Source organism: Hemicordylus capensis, chromosome 5, assembly GCF_027244095.1.
Source record: "Hemicordylus capensis ecotype Gifberg chromosome 5, rHemCap1.1.pri, whole genome shotgun sequence".
In the NCBI taxonomy this organism is placed as follows: domain Eukaryota; kingdom Metazoa; phylum Chordata; class Lepidosauria; order Squamata; family Cordylidae; genus Hemicordylus; species Hemicordylus capensis.
The window spans coordinates 237,436,279-237,459,785 of NC_069661.1; the positions used below are offsets into that span (position 1 = coordinate 237,436,279).

Consider the following 23,507-nt stretch of genomic DNA (forward strand, 5'->3'; position numbering starts at 1 on the left):
GTCCCCCCGAATCACCCCAGATTTGATTTATATTTGATTCAATTCCATACAGATCAATTCGGACCACTTATAAAGGTCCTGGGGGCACCATATTTGGGTAGTGGGTAGGTCCCCATTGGTGCCACCTACCAGCCAAATATGAAGGTAGTGGGACACTTGGTTGATTTTTAATGTGTGTTTTTTTAGTTTATAATGATTTTGTATATTTCTACCATAGTAAATATTGGGGATCCAAAGTCACCCTATCTTAACTCTAACATCGATCCCCACCTTTAAATTTTTTTTAAGCTAAGCTCTAGCCTGTGTAGAAGTGGAGTTATGGAGTGTGGTCACTATTTTTCAAGTGTTTGGATTCCTTCATGTATAATAACTTTTCCTCATAATGAATCCCTATGAGGATTCATTGCAGACCTTCATTTCTTCTGTTCATTTTGACTGTCATTGGACAGTGCCAGCTGTCAACTGCCATGTGCCAACAACACCCCACCCCCCTTCAAGGCAGTGGGGTACTCAGTTTATTTTTTAGGAATATTGAACTGTTTAGATTCTTTGATGTCTAATAACCTTTTCTCATAATGAATCCTTATGAGGATTCATTATGACAGTGCCAACTTTCAACTGCCATGTGTCAACTACACCCACCCACACACACACACACTGGAGTACTCAATTTTGGTTTTTAAAGGAATTTTTGAAGTGTTTAGATTCTTTGGGGTCTTCATTACACACTTTCATTTCTTCTGTTCATTTTGACCCCACTGCTTTGCAGGTGGGGTGGAGAATTAGTGGAACTATGTGCCAACTACCCCCCAATCTGGAAGCCACTGGGTACTCAGTTTATACTTTAGGAATTTTTGAGGTGTTTAGACTCTTTGGTATGTAATGGATCCTCATAGGGATTCATTATGAAGAAAGGTTATTAGGCACCAAAGAGTCTAAACACCCGAAAAAAATTCCTAGAAGATAAACTGTGTAGTACCCCAATGCCCTGAGGGAGGGAGTGGGGTGTAGTTGGCGCATGGCAGTTGACAGTTGGCACTGTCCAAAGAAAGTCAAAATGAATGGAAGAAATGAAGGTGTGTAATGAATCCTCATAGGGATTCATTGAGGAAAAGTTATTATACACCAAAGAATCCAAACACTTGAAAAATAGTGACCACACATTTTGCTCCATAACTCCACTTCTACATGGGCTAGAGCTTTTCTTTTCTTTCTTTCTTTCTTTTTTGCTTTTTTAAAAAATGAAAGCTGGGAATCTGAGGCATACAAGAGGGATCCAAATCTCGAACTGATTAAAATAGAATCGGGTGTGATTCTATTTGGACCCGAATCTAGCCAATGAGCCATAGGGGTGATTTGTTCTGATTCAGGTACAAATAGATTTGGACCCAAATTGATTCGCACATCCCTAATGAGCACTTTCTTAATCTGGATGTCTTTAGCTTTAGCAGGATAAAATATATCTCTAATATATCTATATAGAAACTAACAAAAAAAAATTCTGGGAGGGAATATACCGTTTGTCAGTATCTCTTTCAATCTGCATGCCCAACCTGTGCCTCTTTGTTCAATATGATGTTTTCCCAATAAACTTGTGAAGGCTGAACTCCTCTTCCTCGTCTCTTGCCACATGCAAAGAGACAAAACAAAAAAGCCTCCAAGATCACTGGCAACCTGACCTGGGGTTGAATTCTACCCCAATCCAAAGCATGGCTACTGGATACTGAGGATGAAGAAAACTAATCTAATTAGTTGCCTCAAGGGAAATCGATTTGAGCCAATGTAGTGTAGTGTTAGCATGTTGGACTAGTTCCGGGCTGCACAACTTTGGCTCTCCAACGCCAATCATCCCCAGTCACAATGGCCATAAGTCAGGGATGATTGGACTACAACATCTACAGGAGGGCTGAAGTTGTGCAGCCCTGGACAAGGACCAAGCAGACCCGAATTCAAATCCCCATTCAGCCATGAACCTCACTGGATGACTCTGGGCCAGTCAATTAGCTTAACCTGCCTCATAGGGTTGTTGTAAGGATAAACACAACCATGTATATCGTTTCTGGGCTCCTTGGAAGAAGAACAGGATACAAATGCAAAAACAAATATATAAAATAAATTTCCATGCTACTCAACATCCTATCCCTGACTCAACATCTCCTGATTCGTTCCACACTAATAACTCTTTTTATTTCCCTCTGCTTGTCATTTTGGAAACTAACCTTGCGATCAGGCCAGTTGTATTTTTTAAACACATATTCATAATCTTCCATGGCTCCATCGGTGATCAGCATGATGGCTTGGTTACAGAGGCCTCCTTGACCTGCATTTCTGAACTGCCAAAAGAAAGGAGCAAAAGTATTAGAACTGTATAGAGCTATGCATTAATGTGTCCTGCACAAATGAGGCCACCTCCGAGGCAAGATGCTTCGAAATACCATTTGCAGAGGAGCAACTGCAAGACAGGGCATGCCCTCACCTCTCTTGCCTGTGGACTTCTCAGGGGCATCTGGTGGGCCTCTGTGTGAAACAGGATGCTGGACTGGATGAGCCTTGGGCCTGATCCAGCAGGACTGTTCTTATGCTATGTTCTTGAGAAGATACAATGGGTTTAGGGGACAGTTACAAATTTAATCATAGCATGACCTAAAAGTTAATTGATGCTTAGGGAATTTAATTAACACTTAGGGAAAACAAACTACCATCTATCTCAGTGAGAATTCTGCTCAGAAGCTGAACTCAGTCAGGTCCTCACAATTCAGAATGCACTTCCAATTCAGAATGCATATTATGAGGGGAATGTGTCCTATTAATTCAATTTATTGTATTATTTCAAGCACTAGAATATTGAGAAACAATGAGGCTGTTCTCATGTGCAGCCAAGACCAAGATACATAGGAACATAGGAAACTGCCATATACGGAGTCAGACCATTGGTCTATCTAGCTCAGTATTGTCTTCACAGACTGGCAGCGGCTTCTCCAAGGTTGCAGGCAGGAATCTCTCTCAGCCCTATCTTGGAGATGCTGCCAGGGAGGGAACTTGAAACCTTCTGCTCTTCCCAGAGTGTCTCCATCCCCTAAGGCAGGGGTGGGGAACCTTGGCCCTCCAGCTGTTTTTGAACTACAACTCCCACCATCACCAGCCACTGGGGATGATGGGAGTTGTAGTACAACAGCTGGAGGGCCAAGGTTCCCCACCCCTGCCCTAAGGGGAATATCTTACAGTGCTCACACATCAAGTCTCCCATTCAGATGCAACCGGGGCAGACCCTGCTTAGCTAAGGGGACAAGTCATGCTTGCTACCACAAGACCAGCTCTCCTCTCTTGACTGTTACCATGCTTTTATTGTCCTGACCAGCCAGATGTGCAATGGTGTTTGAAAAGCACAAGAACTGCTATAAAGCATGCTCAATGCTGTCAAAGGAATGGAAGTGAAAATTGGCAGGAGTGTCCTCGAAAGATTACTCTATGGACAGAATGCAACAGGTTTTTCATTGTTCCCCTAACCCTGATCCTAACCCTGTGCAAAAAATGACTACAATTTCACCATAATCAGTGACTTCCTCCTCCCCTGGAAGTGCCTTGTACCATGTGAAAATATGTCCCTGAGGTCTGTGCAACAGAGGTTGTTGAAAATTTATTTATTTTATTTATTTTATTTATTTATCATATTTTTACACCACCCAAAACTTATGTCTCCGGGCGGTTTACAAGAAGATTAAAAAGTAAAACATTAATTAAAAACAAAAGCAAACAAAACAAACATTTAAAAGCAAGAAATGTAAAACACAATTTAAAATTTTTAAAACAGTATTCTAAAAACAACATTCAAAACAATCAAAACAATATCAGTTAAAAGCCTGGGTGAAGAAATGCATCTTTAAGTACTTTTTAAAGGATGTCAGAGATGGGGAGGCTCTTATTGCACTAGGGAGCGCATTCCAAAGCCTCAGGGCAGCAACGGAGAAGGCCCGTCCCTGAGTAGCCACCACCAGACGAGCCGGTGGCAAATGCAGACGGACCTCTCCTGATGATCTCAATGGGCAGCGGGGTTCATTATGAAGAAGCCGTTCTCTTAAAAACCCAGGGCCCAAGCCGTTTAGGGCTTTATAGGTTATGACCAACACCTTGTATTTTGCCCAGAAACATATTGGCAGCCAGTGTAACTCCTTCAATACGGGAGTAATATGGTCTCTCCTAGGTGACCCAGAGATGAGCCTGGCTGCCGCATTCTGGACCAACTGTAGTTTCCGGACTACCTACAAGGGCAGCCCCACATAGAGCGCATTGCAGTAATCCAGTCTGGAGGTTACCAGCAGATGTACCACTGTTTTGAGGTCATCTAACTCAAGAAACGGACGCAGCTGGCGTATCAGCTGAAGCTGATAGAAGGCACCTCTGGCCACTGTCTCAACCTGGGACACCAAGGAGAGACTTGGATCCAGAAGCACCCTCAGACTGTGTGCCTGTTCCTTCTGGGGAAGTGTGACCCCATCCAGAACAGGCAGATCAAACTCGTCTCTTGAGTTCCGATCCCACACAATGAGTACCTCTGTCTTATGTGGATTCAGTCTCAGTTTGTTATCCCTCATCCAGCCCATTACCTACTCCAGGCAGGCATTTAGGGAGGTTATGCCCTCTCCCGATGATGCTGACATGGAGAAATAGATTTGGGTGTCATCAGCATACTGATAGCACCCTGCACCAAATCTCCTGATGATCTCTCCCAACGGTTTCATGTAGATGTTAAACAACACTGGAGACAATACGGAGCCCTGAGGGACACCATACAAAAGTTCAGATTTTGAAGAACAGCAGTCTCCAAGGGACACCATCTGGAACCTGCCTGAGAGGTAGGAGCGGAACCACTGCAAAGCAGTGCCTCCCACCCCCAACCCCCTCAGACGCTCCAGAAGGATACTATGGTCGATAGTATCGAAAGCTGCCAAGAGGTCCAAAAGGACCAACAGAGTCACACTTCCTCTGTCAATTGCCAGTTGGAGATCATCCATCAGGCCGACCAAGGCAGTCTCCATCCCATAGCCAGCCCGGAAGCCAGTTTGAAATGGGTCTAGATCAGGCCTGCTCAACTTAGGCCCCCCAGCTGTTTTTGGACTACAACTCCCATAATTCTCAGCCACAGCAGCCAATAGCTAGGAATTATGGGAATTGTAGGCCAACATCTGCAGGAGGGCTGAAGTTGAGCAGGCCTGGTCTAGATAATCCGTTTCCTCCAAGACTGTCTGGAGCTGAGAGGCCACCACTCTCTCAATAACCTTGCCCAGCCACGGAAGGTTGGAGACAGGCCTGTAGTTACTCAGCTCCGAGGGATCCACGGTAGGCTTCTTTAGAAGTCTCCTTAAGACTAGGAGGCATCCTACCTTCTCTCAGAGATGCATTTATGATCTCTACCAGGCCTTCTACAACAACCTCCCTGCTAGATTGAACAAGCCATGTCGGGCAAGGGTCAAGAGCACAGGTGGTGGGCCGCACCGTTCCAATCAGCTTGTCCACATCCTCAGAAGTCACAAACTGGAACTGATCTAGCCTAACCACATACAAGGAGTCACTGGATACCTCCGCATCAGATACTGAAGTAAGTGCGGAGACAAAATCCAAGTCGGCCCAAATACGAGAGATTTTTTCCACAAAGAATTCATTAAACACATCACAGCAGGTAATAGATGGTTCCAAATTCTGATTCAAGGGAGGAAGGGCACATTCTAGCCCTCTTCCAACCCTGAACAACTCCGCTGGACGTGAACTTGCGGATGCAATACGGGCAGAAAAGAATCGCTTCTTTGCCTATCGCCTGAGCATAGGTCTTCAAATGAGCTCTATGTTGCAATCTGTCAGATTCAAGCCGAGTTTTTCTCCACCTGAGCTCTAGTCGTCTGCCTCGCCGCTTCAGCCCCTGTAGTTCTTCCGTATACCAAGGGGCCAGTTTTGAAGCGGGTCGGAGAGGACGCTTAGGAGCGATCATGTCTACTGCCCCGGTGAGTTTGTTGTTCCAATTCTCCACCAGGACATCAACAGGATCGGAGGCATAGCCAACACTGAATCCCTCCAAGGCTTCTTGAAATCCTATGGGATCCAATAACCTTCTCTGGTGGACCATCCTAATAGGTCACTTGCCCCTGCGAAGGTGGGGTGTGACTGTGAGTCCAACCTTAACCAGATGGTGGTCCATCCATGACAAAGGGGAAATCACAGGATTCCCCACCCACGGAACACTACCCTGATCAGAGTGAAAGACCAAATCAAGCGTGTGACCTGCAACGTGCGTCCTGAGACCACCTGAGATAGCCCCATAGTCGTTATGGCCACTATGAATTCCTGAGCCGCTCCGGACAAATTGGTCCTGAAATGAACATTGAAGTCGCCCAGCACCACAAGCCTGGGCAACTCCAACACCAAGTCCGAGACCAAGTCCGTCAGCTTAGGGACTCTGTTGAGCAGCAGGGCGATCGGTACACCAACAGAAGTCCTAGTCTATCCCTGGTCCCCAAACGTAAGTACACACATTCGATATGGTCTGATACTCTAACAGGGATCCTGGTAAGGGGGATATTATTCTTGTAGACCACAGCCACTCCATATCCCCGCCCCCGGTCCCTCACCCACTCCTCAACAGAGTACCCTGGAGGGAGAAGCCGGGACCACACTGGGCCCCCAGCCTCCCCCAACCAGGTCTCTGTAATACATACCAGGTCGGCACCTTCATCCAGAATCAAATCATGGATGGTTTCTGATTTGTTCTGAACCGACCTGGCATTACAGAGGAGCAAGGTGAGGTTCCATGGGTGGTCGGCACTGCTCCCCAAGGTCAAAGAGTTGGCAGGATAGCCGGAAAGGGAAACAGTTATTAGATTTCTATTTTCCCTTCCCCTGTAACGGCCTGCTGACCTGCCAACGTTACTTCTGTTCCCCACCACCACCGGAATGGCTGCCCCACAGTCAATGGACACGCCCCCTGTCTCCCCATCTCCAGATAAGCCCAGACACATTATACAAGTTCCTCACCCAGGACAAATTAAAACAGAAGGCCCTTTATTAAAATTCCTCCCACATACAAATACCTGGGCCAAGAGACCTGGCCCTCGCCCTCACTTTCCCCCCGAAGTGGCTCCTCCAAAGGGGCGACCCCCTTTGGTGTCGCCCCTTCAGTGGTGACTCCTTCGGTAGCGGGCCCGCTGCCACAGGCAGCGTTCTTATATAGGGCCAGAGAGAGCCCCCTGGTCAGCTGACAGGCTGGAACTGCTGACACACTCCTGGCCCCGATCCTGCAAAGCAGCCAGAGGCCACAGTTCAACTGCCAAAGGCCACAGTTCTACAGGTCAGGCAGGGGACTGGCAGGTGGACTCGCCTTCCCCCTCTCCCTCTCCTGCAGGCAGATGTTCAAGACGGCGGCAGCAGCAGCAGCAGCAGACAGCCCACACCAGTCTCTCACCCTGGGGGGTTGTCTGGGAAGCAGGTGGTCTCTCCCAAGAAAATCGGCCCCTACCCCCATCCCACCAATATGACTGCTGGAGCTGTATTAATAGAGCTCAGTAGCAGCAGCAATTTTTAACTCAGGATGTCAGCCATTGTTCTTCAGTGGATTTGCACTAACCTTCACACTTGGGAAGCAGAAATTGGATTAGATCTTAGATTAATGATAATAATAATTTCCCCTATTCCAAATTTGAGAAAAAATGATGCTTTTTGTTGGATTTTCAGTGCCATTACCCTTTGTAGCGGGGATGGGGTACTACCACAGATTCACTAGGCAGACACCTCCCTGATTACAGGGTGACTGAAGGACCAACTCACACTAAAGGGACTAATCTTCTAGGCTGGTAATATCTGCTGCCACCACCTATTAGACTTTAGGGTAGGGTCCTTACTCCCCTCCCCTCGGGTATCCTGGCCTGGGTAGAATAGGAGTCCCAGACCACCCACCATCCAACGAAAATCAATAACGAAATCGCCCAGGGCAGATACAGTTGGTGACCCCTAGGCTCCAAGGCTCATAGAAGTGGTGTTAAGGAATTTCCCTCTCCTTTCCCATAGAGCATTCCAAACTACTCTTAAAGGGAACAAGAATCTACATATTTAATTATGTTAAACATACCTTTTGCTAATCCCATGCGTGGCAGCTCTTGCAAGAGTTTGCAAGAGTTTGCAAGCAGCTGCCAGACTAGCCACAGGGACAGGGGAGAAAATAGAGACCGCCAAGAGGAGGAGGAGGCAGTGGCCCAGCCGCCAGGAGCAGGCGGCGGCCAGGAGCAGGTGGTAGAGGGCCAGCCCAGTCACCAAGAGCAGGAGGTGGCGGAGAGCTGGCCTGGCCACCGAGAGCAGGAGGCGGCAGCTGCTGGGAGTTGGCGGGCAAGAGGAGGTGGCCCACCAGCCAGAAAGCTGGGCAGGGGGAGCACACGGAGAAGGGGGTGAGAAGAGAAGCCGGCCAGGCTGGCAGGTGGGGGATGGCTGCCGTGGTGCCGGCCTGAAGCGCAGATGCTCTGCGCCTGGCCCAGTTAGTCTTTTTTATTCTCTGAAAAACTTGATTACTGAGTCAAACATAAAGACTGGGAATGGAGGGAAAAGTCTGTTTGTAGGATCACAGGCACACTAAAAATAGAAGGAACAACCAAATGCAATATCTAGCTAGCTAGCTAGCTATATTTGTACACAGCTCCAAACTTCCATCTCTGGGTGGTTTACAACATAAAACAATTTAAAACAGAAAGGAAAACCTTAAAACAAATTTAAAATCAGTCTAGTTAAAAAGCTTGGGTGACTTTTTAAAAGTTGTCAGAAATGGGAGCGGGGCTCTTATTTCAGCAAGGAGCACATTCCGGAGTCTCCAGGGGGCAACAGACAAGCTGGTGGCAACTGTAGATGAACCTCTCCAGATAATCTCAATGGGTAGTGGGACTCATGGCAAAGACAACATTATCTTAAATACCCAAGGCCTAAGCTGTTCAGGGCTTTATAGGTTATAACCAGCACCTTGTTTTTTTCTCAGAAACCTATTGGTAGCTTTATTGCTTTATTGACAGTAAAGGAGTAATATGGTCTCTTCGAGATGACCCAGAGACCAAACTGGCTGCTGCATTCGGTACCAACTTCAGTTTCAGGGCTATGCACAATGGCAGCCCCACATATAGCACATTGCAGTAGACAAATCTGGAGGTTACCAGCATATGTACTACAGCAACTGAAGCTGATAGAAAGCACCTCTGGCCACTGCCTTAACCTGGGACAGCAGGGAGAGGCTTGGCTCCAGCACTCCCAGACTGTGTACCTGTTCCTTCCGGGGAAGTGTGACGCCACCCAGAACCAGCAGATCAAAACTGTCTCCTGAGTTCTGATCCCACAAAATAAGTACCTCCATCTTATTTGGATTCAGTCTCTTATCCCTCTTTACTGCCTCCAGGCAAGCATTTGGGGAGGTTATGCATTCTCCTGATGATACTGGACATGGAGAGAAAGATTTGGGTGTCATCAGCATACTGATAACACCCTGTACGAAATCTCCTGATGATATCTCCCAGCAGTTTCATGTAGATGTTTGACTGGCTTTGGGAATTATAGTGAGAGGAGGAGGGTCTGTTCTAAGGGGGGAAAGTCCTGACACTTGAGGCAGGCTCTTTCCTTTGTCCCCTCCTCCCGGTCCTAGTGATCAGATTGTAGCCACCCATGATCTCAGGATGCTTTTGTTTAATGCCAGATCTAGCTGTAATAAATCTTCTTCCATCTTTGATCTCCTTTTAGATGAACAGGCAGATTTGGCCTGCATCACTGAGACCTGGTTAGATCCGGATCGTGGTGTTCCCCTCACTGAGATGTGTCCACCTGGCTTCTCTGTGTTTCATCATCCCCGAGGTCACGGACCGGGGGGGGGGGCAGTGTCACAGTGATTTTAAAAGAAGGTCTTATGTTGATCAGGGGCCCTATCCCACAGGTGACGGGGTGTGAATGTCTTTCTGTAACTCTGGGCCGACGTGACAAACTCGGGCTTCTCCTGGTTTTATCGACCTCCTCGTTGTCCATCTGCTGCCCTTTCCAAGCTCCTTGATTTGGTGTCAGGTCTAGTGATTATGACCCTAGACTTATGGTTCTGCGGGATTTCAATCTTCCAGCTCCTGATGGGGGTTCGATGGTTCGGGAGTTCATGAGCTCTATGGTTACCATGGGCTTGTCTCAGATCATTTCGGGCCCGACTCATGTGGGTGGACATACCTTGGACTTGGTTTATCTGGTCATGGAAAATATTGTCATCTCTCCCCTGCCATGGTCCAATCATTTTCTGATTAATATGCAGATTGCAGAGGTCCCCTGTCTCTACTGGGACAGCACTACAACACAGATGGTCTGCCCCGGGCACCTCATGGATCCTGTCAGATTCCAGGAGGCTCTTGGGGACATTCCTTGCAATCTGGTAAGCGTTTCTCCATCACAGCTTGTAGAATCTTGGAACATCGAGGCCACGAGGGCGTTAGATGAAATTGCTCCCAAGTGTCCTCTTACAGTTCGTGGATCCCGGCTCCCTTGGTTCTCTGAGGAGCTTAGGGAGATGAAACACACCAAAAGACACTTGGAACACCGTTGGAGGAAAATTGGTGCCGAAGATGACCAAATGCGACTACTTGCTCATATTTGGGAATATTCTAGGACGATAAGAGTGGTGAAATCCCACTATTTCTCCGCTCTTATCTCATCAGCTGACTCTCGTCCAGTGGCCTTATTTCAGATTACCCGCTCCCTTCTTAGGAGAGAGGAGCTGGTAGATGTTCAATCTGGCCGCTGTGATCAATTTGCTCAATTCTTTGCTGATAAAGTCACCCACCTTTGGCTAGAGTTGGACTCTACTTCTGTAGGATCTGATCAGATAGAAAAGATTCCGCCCTTGATGTTATATGGGACACTTTTGAATTGGTCAAGGATATGGACACAATTCTCTCAGGTATGGGTGCGGCAACATGTTGCTTGGACCCTTGTCCCTCCTGGCTGGTTAGAACAGCTGGTGGGAATGTTAATTTTTGGCTATGGGAGTTGGTTAACTCTTCACTACATGAGGGTTTCGTACCAGCAGCCCTTAAAGAGGTGATAGTTCGCCCTCACTTGAAGAAACCCTCCCTGGAACCTGAGGTCCTAGATAACTATAGGCCAATCTCCAACCTCCCTTTTGTAGTGAAGGTGTTAGAGAGGGTTGTATGTGCCCAGCTTGAGAGGGTCTTAGAGGAAACTGATTATCTTAATTCTTATCAGTCGGGTTTCAGGCCTCGGCATAGCACAGAGAGAGCATTGCTCACTCTGGTAGATGACCTTCTTCAGGACCTTGATGAGGGTGATGTCCCTCTCTTGGTCCTTTTAGATCTCTCAGTGGCTTTTGACACTATCGATCATGCTATCCTCCTTGACCGCCTGCGTGGGTTGGATATCGGGGGCACTGTCTTACAGTGGTTCCGTTCTTACCTTAGCAGGGGTGTCCAGTCGGTATGCATTGAGGTCAGATACTCTGACCCATGGCCACTCCTTTATGGAGTTCCCCAGGGTTCAGTTCTTGCCCCTGTCCTCTTTAACATCAATATGGAGCCGCTGGGTCAGGTCTTTTCCCAGTTTGGGGTGAGATTTCATCAATACGCTGATGATACTCAGCTGTATATTGCCATCCCAGACCATTCTGGAGATGCTGTTTCTGTGCTTACTCAATGCCTGGAAGCTGTTAACGTCTGGATGAATCAAAATAAGCTCAGACTGAATCCCACCAAGACTGAACTACTCTTACTCAGCCCTCGTACCGGCCAACAGCTAGATGTGAACCTTGTTTTAGATGGGGTGGCGCTGCCCCCGAAGGAGCTTGTACATAATTTGGGGGTCCTTTGGGACTCGCACCTCCTGCTTGAACAGCAGCTGGAGGCTGCAGCCAGAAGTGCCTTTGCCCAGCTCCATCTGATTCGTCAATTATGCCCTTACCTTGATCGGCAAGCATTCATGACAGTGATCCATGCCCTTGTTATCTCCCGCCTAGATTATTGTAATGCCCTCTATCTAGGGTTACCTTTGAGGATGATCAGAAAGCTACAACGGGACCAGAATGCAGCGGCTCATTTACTTATGGGTACCAGAAAAAATGACAGGGTAACACCTCTCCTGCAGTCATTGCACTGGTTGCCTATTCATTACCGAGTTCAATTTAAGGTCCTGGTTTTGACCTTCAAAGCCTTGCGGGGTTTGGCACCTGTTTACCTACAGACCCACCTCTCCCATCCAGTTACATCCCGTCCAGTCAGATCTGCTCAGATGGCCCTTTTGTCAGTCCCCAATGGCCGAGAGGTTCGGGGCGCTAGGACCCGTGAAAGGGCCTTCTAGGTTGCTGTCCCACTTCTCTGGAATTCCCTTCCCCTGCAGATTCGTTTAGCTCCTTCCTTGTTGATTTTTAAATCTCTATTGAAGACTTTTCTTTTTTGCCAGGGTTTTACCCTGTAGTTTACCTCCCCCCCGCCCCCCGTTAGTTACTTTAGTTTTATTTAGAATGTAATTTTAATGCTGTCTTGTTTTGCATGTTTTTGTACACCGCCCAGAGTCTTCAGAGTGGGCAGTATATCAAATAAGATAGATAGATAGATAGATAGATAGATAGATAGATAGATAGATAGATAAATAAATAAATAAATGTTAAAAAGCATGGAGACAGTATGGAGCCCTGCGGGATGCCATATAAAAGTTCACATTTTGAAGAACAACAGTCTCCGAGTGACACCATCTGGAATCTGCCCAAGAGGTAGGAGCAGAACTACAGTACTTCAAAGCAGTGCCTCCCACCCCCAACCCCCTCAGATACTCCAGAAGGATACTATGGTAGATAGTATCGAAAGCTGCCGAGAAATCCAAAAGGATCAACAGAGACACACTTCCTCTGTCAATTTCCCGGTTGGAGAGATTGACAGAGGCCGACCAAGGCAGTCTCCACCCACAGCCTGTCCAAAAACCTGTTTGAAATGGGTCTAGATAATCAGTTTCCTATAAAACTGTCTAGAGCTGGGAGGCCACCACCCTCTCAATTATCCTGCCCAACTGCTGGAGATAGGCCTATAATTGCTTAACTGAGGGATCCAATGCAGGCTTCTTCAGAAGAGATCTAATGATTGCTCCTTAAGACCGGAAGGTATCCTGCCCTCCCTCAGAGAAGCATTTATAAATCTCCAGATTGTATAAACCATTTCAAGAGAACAGATAGTAGGCTGCACCGTTCCAAGCAGCCTGTCACATCATCACAAACGGAACCGATCCAGCCTCACCACATAAGAGTAGTTTCTGGTTCACAGCGGGTAATTGATGGTTCCAAATTCTGATTCAGGGGAAGAATATCTATCTAATAACTTCTAGGAGTAGGTAGGCATGCTCTTTCTATTTTGGAATGAGGTCATGAGCTTCAGTTTCTTCTCTTAACTTATGGCCCTTGTGGGAAGCCTTCTGGGGCAGACGGCTTTTGAGGACTTTGCTCCAGGAGCTCTCTCGTATGTTAGTTTTTCTTCCTAGGCTTAGATATTGTCATTTGACAATAATTATCATCATCTGATGGCAATTCTCCTTCAAAGTATTTTCATGCTGCAGTTTTCCATTCAGCTTTCTCAGTCCCGGCAATTAGGACTTGAGAAGAGAGTATGACTTCAGACTTTTTAGCTGCTCTCTCTTTAGCTCCTAAGAGATTGCAAATAAACAATCTAGCTCCAAACTTAACTGAATCATTGACCCTTCCTCCCAAAAATGAGAGGGGAAACCTCTTTTTAATTTAATTGGCTTTCAGGCTGGGCCCTGCGACCAATCACAGGGCTGCTGCTAATTTCCAGGCCTGGTGCGTTGTCATGGAGACTAGGCCATGGCTGCTCACTACACTTCTTATTATCAGCTTGGTTAGAAATGAATAAATCAGGGCCTTCATTAGCACTGCCCTGCACAACTGTACTACTGGGAAGGCACGGTGACCAAACAAACAAAGAAACAAACCATGCAAAGTACCACTTGCTAGGTTTATATATAGGATGGCGCAGATAGATTGCATTATCTTGGTGCAAAACAGAACCATTCCAACTCATTGCATTCACTGAATACAGGCAGAGGCCCCAAGCCTTATCAGTGTGAGTGAGTTCAACTCAGGGAATATATTCAGTTTAATTATGTTATTTTAGGCCTAAGCGTTAAAAAGGCCCTCATTTTCACTCCCTTTCACTCCTTCATTTTACCCTTTTCACCTCTCCTGTCAGCTGGAAAGCTGACCCAATCAATCATTTTATACTCCCAAACCATTAAAGAATTGACACAGTGCAGAAATATGAAGGACGGCATTCTGATTAAACGCAATACCTAATTCAATAGCATTACCACTGAGGAAAGAGAATTCTAGATGTCAGGGCCCTAATCTGTCAGGGGTCACGTGGGAGCTTAGCTCTCAAGGTTTACTTTTTGACACCAAAAGCAAAATCCATAACCCATCTGCATTTGCTACAGCGACACACCTGCTATTTTGAGTCAAACATTGAGTCAAATAGCATTTCCCTGCTATTTTGAGTCAAACATTTAATACATATGTACGTATATAAATCAAGCTTCCCAAAATAACAGTGTCCAAACATGTCAATATCATCCCCTTTACTGCAGTTTCAGCCAACATGCCCATCAGCAGCTTTTGGAGCTGTCACAAAGCGTTCATGTCACTGTTATCAAGAGCATTTTTTCCCCTCCAGTGCACTGCCATAATGGCCACAGTGCTGCAGGGCACAGAAGGAAGGAAGCATGGACTAAAAAAGGAAATACCCCAGGTCCAAATTTCTTACCTCCCCCAGGATTCGGAAAGATTCGGTCAGAGCTTTGTTCACAGTCCCTACTCCTTTTGCTTGCAGTTCATCTACCAGCTGCTTGAAGTGCTGTGCAAAGAGAAAATATAGTCCCATAGCAATGAGTGGGAGCATTAGGTAAAGAAATAGGATAATGTGGAATAATGGACACGGTAAAGAAGAATAAAACACTGGCCGACATCCGGACTAACGCTGCACTTGTGCAACAGAGTTGTGCTCAGGGCTGGCCCATCCACTATGCAGACTTAGGCAGCTGCCTAGGGCACCAGTTCTTAGCGGGTGAACAAACAGTGCCGGAATATCGCACTGCCAATTATTCTCTCCCTCCCTCTTGCATTGTACCCCTAAAGTACTGTACAGTGATGTCAGAATGTAAGATGTCATACTGCATCACGCTTCCCAAAGGGCCTGCATATTCTGCACCCAAAAATTAACAGTCCTTTCTGCTCATTGCACTTCAGCCCCCAATAAACAGCTTGTCAGGATGCTGCACTCCCTCTCTTGAATATGAATTGCCCACCTCTGCATTCTTTTCCAAAAAGGAATGGTCTCAGGCTGGATTTCCATATTAACAGCAGCATTTTTTCATCTCTGAAGTGTTAGAGCTTTGCCCCCATAACATTATTAATATTCTTCAATATATTTATATACCGCCCAAAACGCAAGTCTCCGGGTGGTTCATAATAGACTGGGAACTCTCCCCTACTATATCCTCAAACCAGCATGGACTAGTCATTTGCTGGTCCTCCACATGGGATGGTCATTTGGCCTTGTGAAAGAGCAGCTTGCAGGACTCAGGTTCTGCAGTTCTTGGTTGGGAGGGCACCAAAGTAAAACTTTCCCTAGGTCACCGAAACCCCCAGGACTGACCCTGGTTGTGCTAGTTCAATAAAATATGTAGCTGTGTGAAGACAGGGATACTCAAAGTTACGTTCTTACACAACAGTTCCCTAAGGAAGAGATTTCACAGTAGAAAGCGTGCCATCTTATTGTGCAAGTGCAAATATGTTTGCGCTAGTAAAACACTAATCAGGAATGCAAGCTCCTGACTTAACACATCTGGCTAGTACAATATTCTTGCACAAATGCTGCTTTAGTTTCTAGGTTGGCCACAGGCAATACCAGTCAAATCTCCATGTGCATTAAATGACACACCTGCATATATAAGCTTCCCTATCTATGGGCAGTTCCATCAACAATAGCTCCATATCTGGGGATGTGTGAGTGAAGCTTTCCCCAACTAAGACAGCAAGAATCCTTTCTTCATACAGCAGCTCTGTGCACACTGGACCACTCATAAAAAGCTGCTACACCAGGCTGGATATATCCCAGCTCAATGTCCAGAGTGGAAGACTAAGGTTAAGGGTTAAAGGCCCAGTGTGCCCATTAGGCAGGAGACCTCAAAGAGGAAATCTACTTTCTGCTGGGAGCTCTCACAGCAAAAAGATAGCAGCATGCCTTTGACCAACATAGATTTTGTCTGGGTTCATTTTGTGTCTTGATCAAAACTGGGCAGTGGATGTTTATAAGCTAAGTTATAACTCTGGGAAGTTTAAGGGTGACCATTTCTCCCTTCTCTCACTTGTCTCCATGCTGGCAATGATAACAACATAAGAAGGGCCCTGCTGGACAGGCGAAAGGTCCATCTGGTCTAGCGCTCTGTTTCCGAATGGGGTCAACCAGATGCCTTTTGGAGGCCCATAAGCTGGACATTCCAAAAAATGGTATCCAGGGGCATATTGCCCACCAAGGCATACACCATGATGAAGTTGTCTCCACATTTTAAAGGGCCATTCCTTAGTCTACTCTACAGCATCACAGTTCCAGAGTTCAGAAAAAATGTCTTTTACTTTAGATACCCCAAAATTAAAATATTGCTTTAAAAAGAATTCTGTTCCAGCAATGCTATGCAGCATTCTATTCTACTATGAATTCTGTTGTAATATGCAGAATTCTGTTCCAGCAATACTATTGATATCTATGAAGCGACAACAGCATTAACATGATACATTTAGTACCTTTTCAGACTTGGAAGTCATCTTGAAACCCAGTCTGCAAAGATGGAACCTACAATTTTGCCTTTTTTGTTTAACCATAGCATTCTGCATAACACTGCAGACTCACACTACTTTAACAGCCATTCTCTCCCCAGGGAACTGTCATTCTTTGAGTAGCACACGTTTGTGTTAAATAATCTTTAACTGAAAATGCTCAGCACTCTCACCAAACTATAATTCTCACAGTGCTTTGAGAAATAGGTTCCTTGCATCAGTGTGTCCATGGTCTTTGTTTTTTTGTCTTTTTTCACCTTTTGCATTTTATAAACAAACAAACAACAAAGTAAAATGAAAATGCAACCTTACTTATAGCAGAGTGTGACCCAGTTGTGGATCAAAAGCCCACCAATAGTCTAGAGAGCTCCTTTGACGGACTTCTGTGCCACATGGTAATGTGTAAAACAGAAGTACCATTAAAATCAAGGTGATAGAAAGACAGTCACTTCCTTTGCGCAAGAGTAATAATAATAATGATGATAATGATAATGATAATAATAATAATAATAATAATATCCCCTATATTTGTACACTTTTAAAAGTCTGCTTGCTTTTAGAAAATTAGTAAGTCAGGACACAATGAATGCATACCTAAATAAGTCAATTCAACTCTAGTACTCACCTCTCTGTTATCTCTGTCTGCTTGAACCAGAATCCCCTTAAAACAGGGTTCAACATAATGAACATAGTCATTGTACTGTAAAGATAAAGAGGGGGGAGATTTACTAACCATAAAAGAAAACTCTTTTAAAGAGCCACAAAAGCATTAGCAGATAGTGACATGAATAAAAGAACAGCTACTACAGTTGCACAGTGTCATCATGGTTTGGAGTGCATAGAACATACTTTAAAGTGCAGGATTCTTCAAAATACTTTCCCATGCATTTTGGAAGTAAATCTACACACACACACACACACACACACACACACCCCAGAGGCAATTTTTAAACTCAATAAAATTGCAGGGGAAACAAAATTTAAGAGCAAATAGCCTTGTCTATCATGTCCCATCTCCTGCCACAAGTAAGTTCTTAACTTGAATTCCATAATTAAAAAGAGAGTTTACATGCTGGTTTGACTGCCTTCCTTCTCTCTCATGGCTCAGTCAAGCAGCCTAGTTCACATCTGAAAAGGGTGTGAATGAATGTTCTCTCCCTTAGTTGAGTGCTGCTCCCCTACAATTGAGGTAGGGCTGCCACCTTTAAAACTGGCTTATTCTGCTCACCATATCAGTGGGGCAAAATGCACAGGATAGCAAGGGGCTCATCTACTTTTTTCAGCCAAGACTGGTTCACAAAGCAGCTTATAATAAAAATCCATAGGTGCAATATAATTAGGAATACGTTGGTGTGAATGAAGGGCAATCTTTTCTGGTCCCTGGCAATTGATAACATAGTCCAGATTCCAAGATCTTCCCGCCAGAAGGCCCTCCCTCTGCAGTGGGAGCTGCAGATGAACCTTTGTTGGATGCCAACCAGCAGAAGCAGCCCTTCCTCTGGTCAACACTATTTTGACAATTAAGTACAGACTTTGAAACTAGGGCACTAGTGGCTGGCTTATGGCCACTATCGTCTTAATATTACATACAGCATACTCTGGCTACCCTGTCATAGCTGGAGCTATTGGGTGCTGTGAAGGAATGAGACACAAACCTCTTCAGTTTTTACAAAAGCTGTTCAAAAGCTGGTGTTCAAAAGCTGGCTGGACTCTGTGTTGCTGGCAAGGTCAAAAGTTCATACCTGGCTTTTGTGTGTGTGTGTGTGTATGTGTGTGTGTTAGTTTCACATTTAGAATATCAATTGACAGTTTTTTGTGGGGGAGATATTTTGAAAACTTTGAGTTGTTCTAATAAGATTGTTTGGAAAACTGTGGGGGCAAAAATATGTAAATTTAGAGAGAGTTTAGGAGAGTCAGGGTCAGTCCTGCAGGAGAGGACTGGCAGAAATTAGTGTCCTGGAGAAAGCCAGTTTGCAGTTTAGAAAAGAGGGAGCAGAAGAGTCTCTCTGAAGACACAGTTGGAAAACCAGAGCTAAGGAACTGCGAGCACAAGTGGAGAGATTCAATGCTGTGGCTGGCAGGGGTGCACCTAGGTAATTTTAGTGGCTGAACCACCCCCCAGTGCGAAGTCTCCCGAAACCTATTTGCGGGGGGCCTCCTTAGCATGCCGAACCTCCGTGTCTTTTTCTTATTTCAGCCGCCACACAGTCGAGGAGAGGCTGCTGGAGGGGTGAGCCAAGCAGTCCTTCTCTCCCACCCACCCCCACCCCGGCAGCAGCCGGAGCAACAATGGGCCTCACCGTTCAACCTAGTGTCTCTTGCTAACCGTGAGGTGCACCTGCAGTGAACTCTCTCATCTGCGCAGGCGCACCTTGCAGTTAGTGTCGCTCTGGCCGCCGCTGGGCGCGGGGTGTGGAGAATGACTGCTTGGATCACCCCCACAGCAGCCACCCCTTGGCCACAGGGTGGCTGAAATTTAAAACAAAAAACAAAAAACACGGAGGTTCGGCACAGTGGGGCGGGTGCAGGGTGGCTACAGGAGGCCCCCCCCCCGGCCATCTGGAGGCCCCCCTGGACCTCGGAGGCCACGGACCTGGGCCCCAAGGTCTGGGAGTTAGAGGGCCTCTGGTGGCTGGAACAAGAGCTGTAATCACAAAGAAGAACCAGGCTGGGTTGAACCCCAACCCTGAACTGTGACCAGGATAAGAAACTGCACAACAAGCCAGTTGCTGAAAAGGAAGAAACTGCAGAGGACTCTGTGTAGGGACCAGTTTAGGTAGCTTAGTTTATGTGGTTTTCTGACCATTTCTTTTCTCCTGTATGCTCTTTTGGTACTTCTTTTGTATTCTAAATTTTGCTGTGCAAAGAAACTAAAAACGACGTTTTAATTGAACAATTTATTTTCAAAGTAAACTTTCTTATTATATAAAGATTAGAAGCTTGTTTAATTGTCTCCACCCCACGCCTATAAGCCTTTCCACTTGTTTTTTGGTAATTTTTGCAAAGGTGTAAGGGCTGTTGTAATGGACCCAGCTATACAAAAAGTCGACTTGGTGGCAGCAGTAAAAGTACAAGTGGGATAGGCAGCTATTCCTCCACATGTGCCATCTGTGTAAACACAAGACGGTACCTTATACTGGAGTTAGAACACTGAACTTCTAGCTCAGAATTGTCTGTTCTGACTAGCAGCAGCTCTTTCAGGCAGAAGCTTTCCTCAGCTCTACCAAAGACAACCACAGGGCTCTGTGGTTGCCAGGAGCCGACACTGACTCAATGGCACACTTTACTTTACCTACAGATGTCAGGGATTGAATCAGGGACCTTCTGCATGCTAAGCAGCTATTTTTCCAAGGAGCTACAATTGTATTCCCATGCTTATTTTGTTTAAGCTATTCAACAGTGCAAGGATTTCTGGGAAAGAGTTTCCAGGCCAGAAACCTTGCAGGAAGGAAGACACCTTAACATCTGCAAAGGAGGAGAGCTGGTCTTGTGGTAGCAAGCATGACTTGTCCCCATAGCTAAGCAGGGTCTGCTCTGGTTGCATATGAATGGGAGACTTGATGTGTGAGCACTGCAAGATATTCCCCTCAGGGGATGAAGCTGCTCTGGGAAGAGCAGAAGGTTCCAAGTTCCCTCCCTGGCAGCATCTCCAAGATAGGGCTGAGAGAGATTCCTGCCTGCAACCTTGGAGAAGCCGGTGCCAGTCTGTGAAGACAATACTGAGCTAGATAGACCAATGGTCTGACACAGTATATGGCAGTTTCCTATGTTTCCTATGTTCCTATGCTTCCCAGAGATGGCTACTGCCCAGTGGTGAGAGCCTGTCCTACTGTCGTCAGGCAGCCAGCCTGTGTGCCCCCTAACTTGTGGGGCTGTGGCTGCTGCCCTGTGGGTGAGTCTGTGTGGGATCGGGGTCAGGGGGAGTGAGTCAGCAGTTCCTGAGAACCATCTGCCCAGACTAGACATCTTTCTGGGCTTATAAAAGGGCTGCTGCCCTGTGGCGGCACCAAAGGGGGTTGCCCCTTTGGGGGAGCCACTTCAGGGGTCAATGAGGGTGAGGGCCAGGTGGTATTATTTTGGCTTCTGTTGTGTTTAGGTCCTGGGTGTTTCAGATGTGTTTTGGTTTGTCTGGGGAGGGGGAGACAGGGGGCGTGTCCACTGACTATGGGGTGGCTATTCTGGTGGTGGCGGGGAATAGAAGAAATAAAGTTGGCAATTTTGATCATTTTTAATAGTTTTAACATTATTTTAAGTTTTAAATTGTTGTAATGTTTTAACCTTTTTACTTGTTGTTTTTATTATTTTGTTGTAAACCTCCCAGAGACTTGCATTTTGGGCGGTATATAAATATGTTAAATAAATAAATAAATAAATAAATAAATAAAATAGCCACTCTTGTGAAATGTATTGTCCATTGGTTTGTTGTTGTTGTTGTTGTTGTTGTTTTCTAGAACATCTCAGGACAGCAAAATAATTGACAGACTCTGCCCATAAGCATAAGCAGTTTTTCAGGTATTATATTCCAAAAATATGAGAGAGAGAGAGAGAGAGAGAGAGAGAGAGAGAGAGAGAGAGAGAGAGAAGTAAGCCAATACTCCTGGCTGAACACAAGGATAATTTGATGTAGACAGCTTTGTCCAAAGCAAGCTACTTATGGTGCAAATAAGGATACTACTGTAGAGTGGCTTACTTGAGGTCAGAAGCTTTATAACCTTATTTGTGCTTCCCCTGAACATGCGGTGGTGGGCGGAATCAAGGAGGGCAAAAGATTCTATCAGTTCTGAGCACCAACTGGAGCATGACTACCCAAAGGGTTTAAATACATGCCAAGCAGCTGGTTTCAAAAGCCCGGCTCTTAGCTCAAGGGAGGCAGGCAGGCCGGCAGAAATTCTAACATGACCCTTTTCAGTCTCCCTCCCACAACAGAGTGGCAGAATAAACAGAGCATGACACCATGTATCCAGACATATTTTGCTAGAGCTCCTGATGAAGTGGTTTTGTTAACTTTCCCTCAGAGCTTGCAAATCAGGATTATGCTTGTTGCCTTTGACACTCTAGACTTCTTGATTGCTCTGCAGAATGGCAATCAGGGCCAGCCAGCCTTATCTTAGATCATTCTAGGGTGTTATTCAGAGCGTACCGTTTTCCCTACAGCAACAAAAGGGAGGGACTGTCTGCCACAGTCCATGTGCAGGTGCTTCGGCTGTGCAGAACAGCAGCAGCTTTCCCAGGCAGACGGCTTGACTGCAGCAGGAAGTGCCTAAAGTTAAGCCATTTTGAGCAGTGCACCAAAGTGCTACTTTTGGGCGATGCATATAATGCACAGTAACTGTGAATTGTCAGGTGGAAAGCTGAATAATGCCATTGGCTGTATGGGCGGCATCTTCTGTGTCATCCTGACATTGCTGTAAATGGTTCCCTCATATGAACTCCCCCCCAGGCTGTGGAGCTGCATTAAAATGCCATTTGGAAAGCTCCAGGGAACATGAAAGGAATGAAGGAGAGCCTGCTGCTGCAAAGAAAATAGGGACATAGGAAGCTGCTTTATTCCAAGTCAGACCACTGAGCCATCTAGTTCAGAATTGCCTACACTAACTGGCAGTGGCTTCTCCAAGTTTTTAGGCAGGGGTCTCTCCTAGCCCTACCTGCAGATGCCAGGGAATTAACCTAGGACCTTCTGCAGGCAAGCATGCAGATGCTCTTTCACTATGCTATGGCCTCATCTCCTAAGGGGAATATCTTACCTCATTCACATGTAGCCACTCACCTAAATGCAAACCATGGTGGACCCTGCTTACCAAAGGGGACAATTCATGCTCACTACCACAAGAGCAGCTCTCCTCCTCCGGAGGTTAAAGGCAAATGCTCCCAATCACATCAGGGGTATAAACAAGCGAATGAATAAGGAGTTCAGTGGACCCAGGTGGACAGGAAGAATGGACAGGTGGTCAGTGACCCAGTGCTTAATTGCCAGGATGAGAAAGCCCAGGATATACTCAGTGGAACAGTGGATCTGGGATAATGAATTGGTCAATGTGTCAGACCTCTAGAGAGCACTGTGTGGCAGCTTTCAGACCAGGGGCGGAGCCACCATTGGGCGAACGGGTTCAAAGAACCCGGGCCGCCACCAATCAGGGGCTGCGGGTGCAGCCCCAGAGATGCCCCCCGCCTCTGATGTCAGATGTGGGGGGCGTTATTTCGGTCCCAAATGGGGCCATGCAGCCCCATTTGGAACTGAAATTGGCCCGCACTGTGTTGGCAGCGCAGCCAGAGTGACTCTCTCTGCCTTAAAGGCAGGGAGAGCCACTCCTGGTCTCGCTGCCAATGCAGTGGGGCCAATCGATCTGCCTCCCAAATGGGGTCGTGTGGCCCCATTTAGAAGAGAGAATGGCTCTCCCTGCCTTTAAGGCAGGGTGATTTGCCCCAGCCCACGCTGCCCAAAGCAGCGCGGGCCAATCTCCCTTCCAAACGGGGCCATGCAGCCCCTTTTGGGTGGGTGACCACGCCCCCGTGTCTGACATCTGATGTAGGGGCGTGGCTAGCTGGGCCCTTGCATCTGACATCAGACGCGGGCCAGGGCCAGGGGGAAGCAGCAGCAGCCGCACACAACCCACCA

The 23,507-nt window shown here is 46.4% G+C and overlaps 1 protein-coding gene across 7 annotated transcripts in view; it reads right to left on the bottom strand.

Moving 5' to 3' along the window:
* CACNA2D4 (calcium voltage-gated channel auxiliary subunit alpha2delta 4) overlaps window positions 1–23,507 on the bottom strand; it is a 301,745-nt gene that overhangs the window by 196,217 nt on the left and 82,021 nt on the right. For all 7 annotated transcript variants that reach the window (XM_053255008.1, XM_053255007.1, XM_053255006.1 and 4 more), the window contains 3 exons: window positions 17,517–17,591; window positions 14,820–14,909; window positions 2,220–2,333 (listed from right to left, as the gene is read on the bottom strand). In XM_053255008.1, the coding sequence (XP_053110983.1) occupies window positions 2,220–2,333; window positions 14,820–14,909; window positions 17,517–17,591 (279 nt within the window). The remainder of the gene's footprint in view (window positions 1–2,219; window positions 2,334–14,819; window positions 14,910–17,516; window positions 17,592–23,507) is intronic.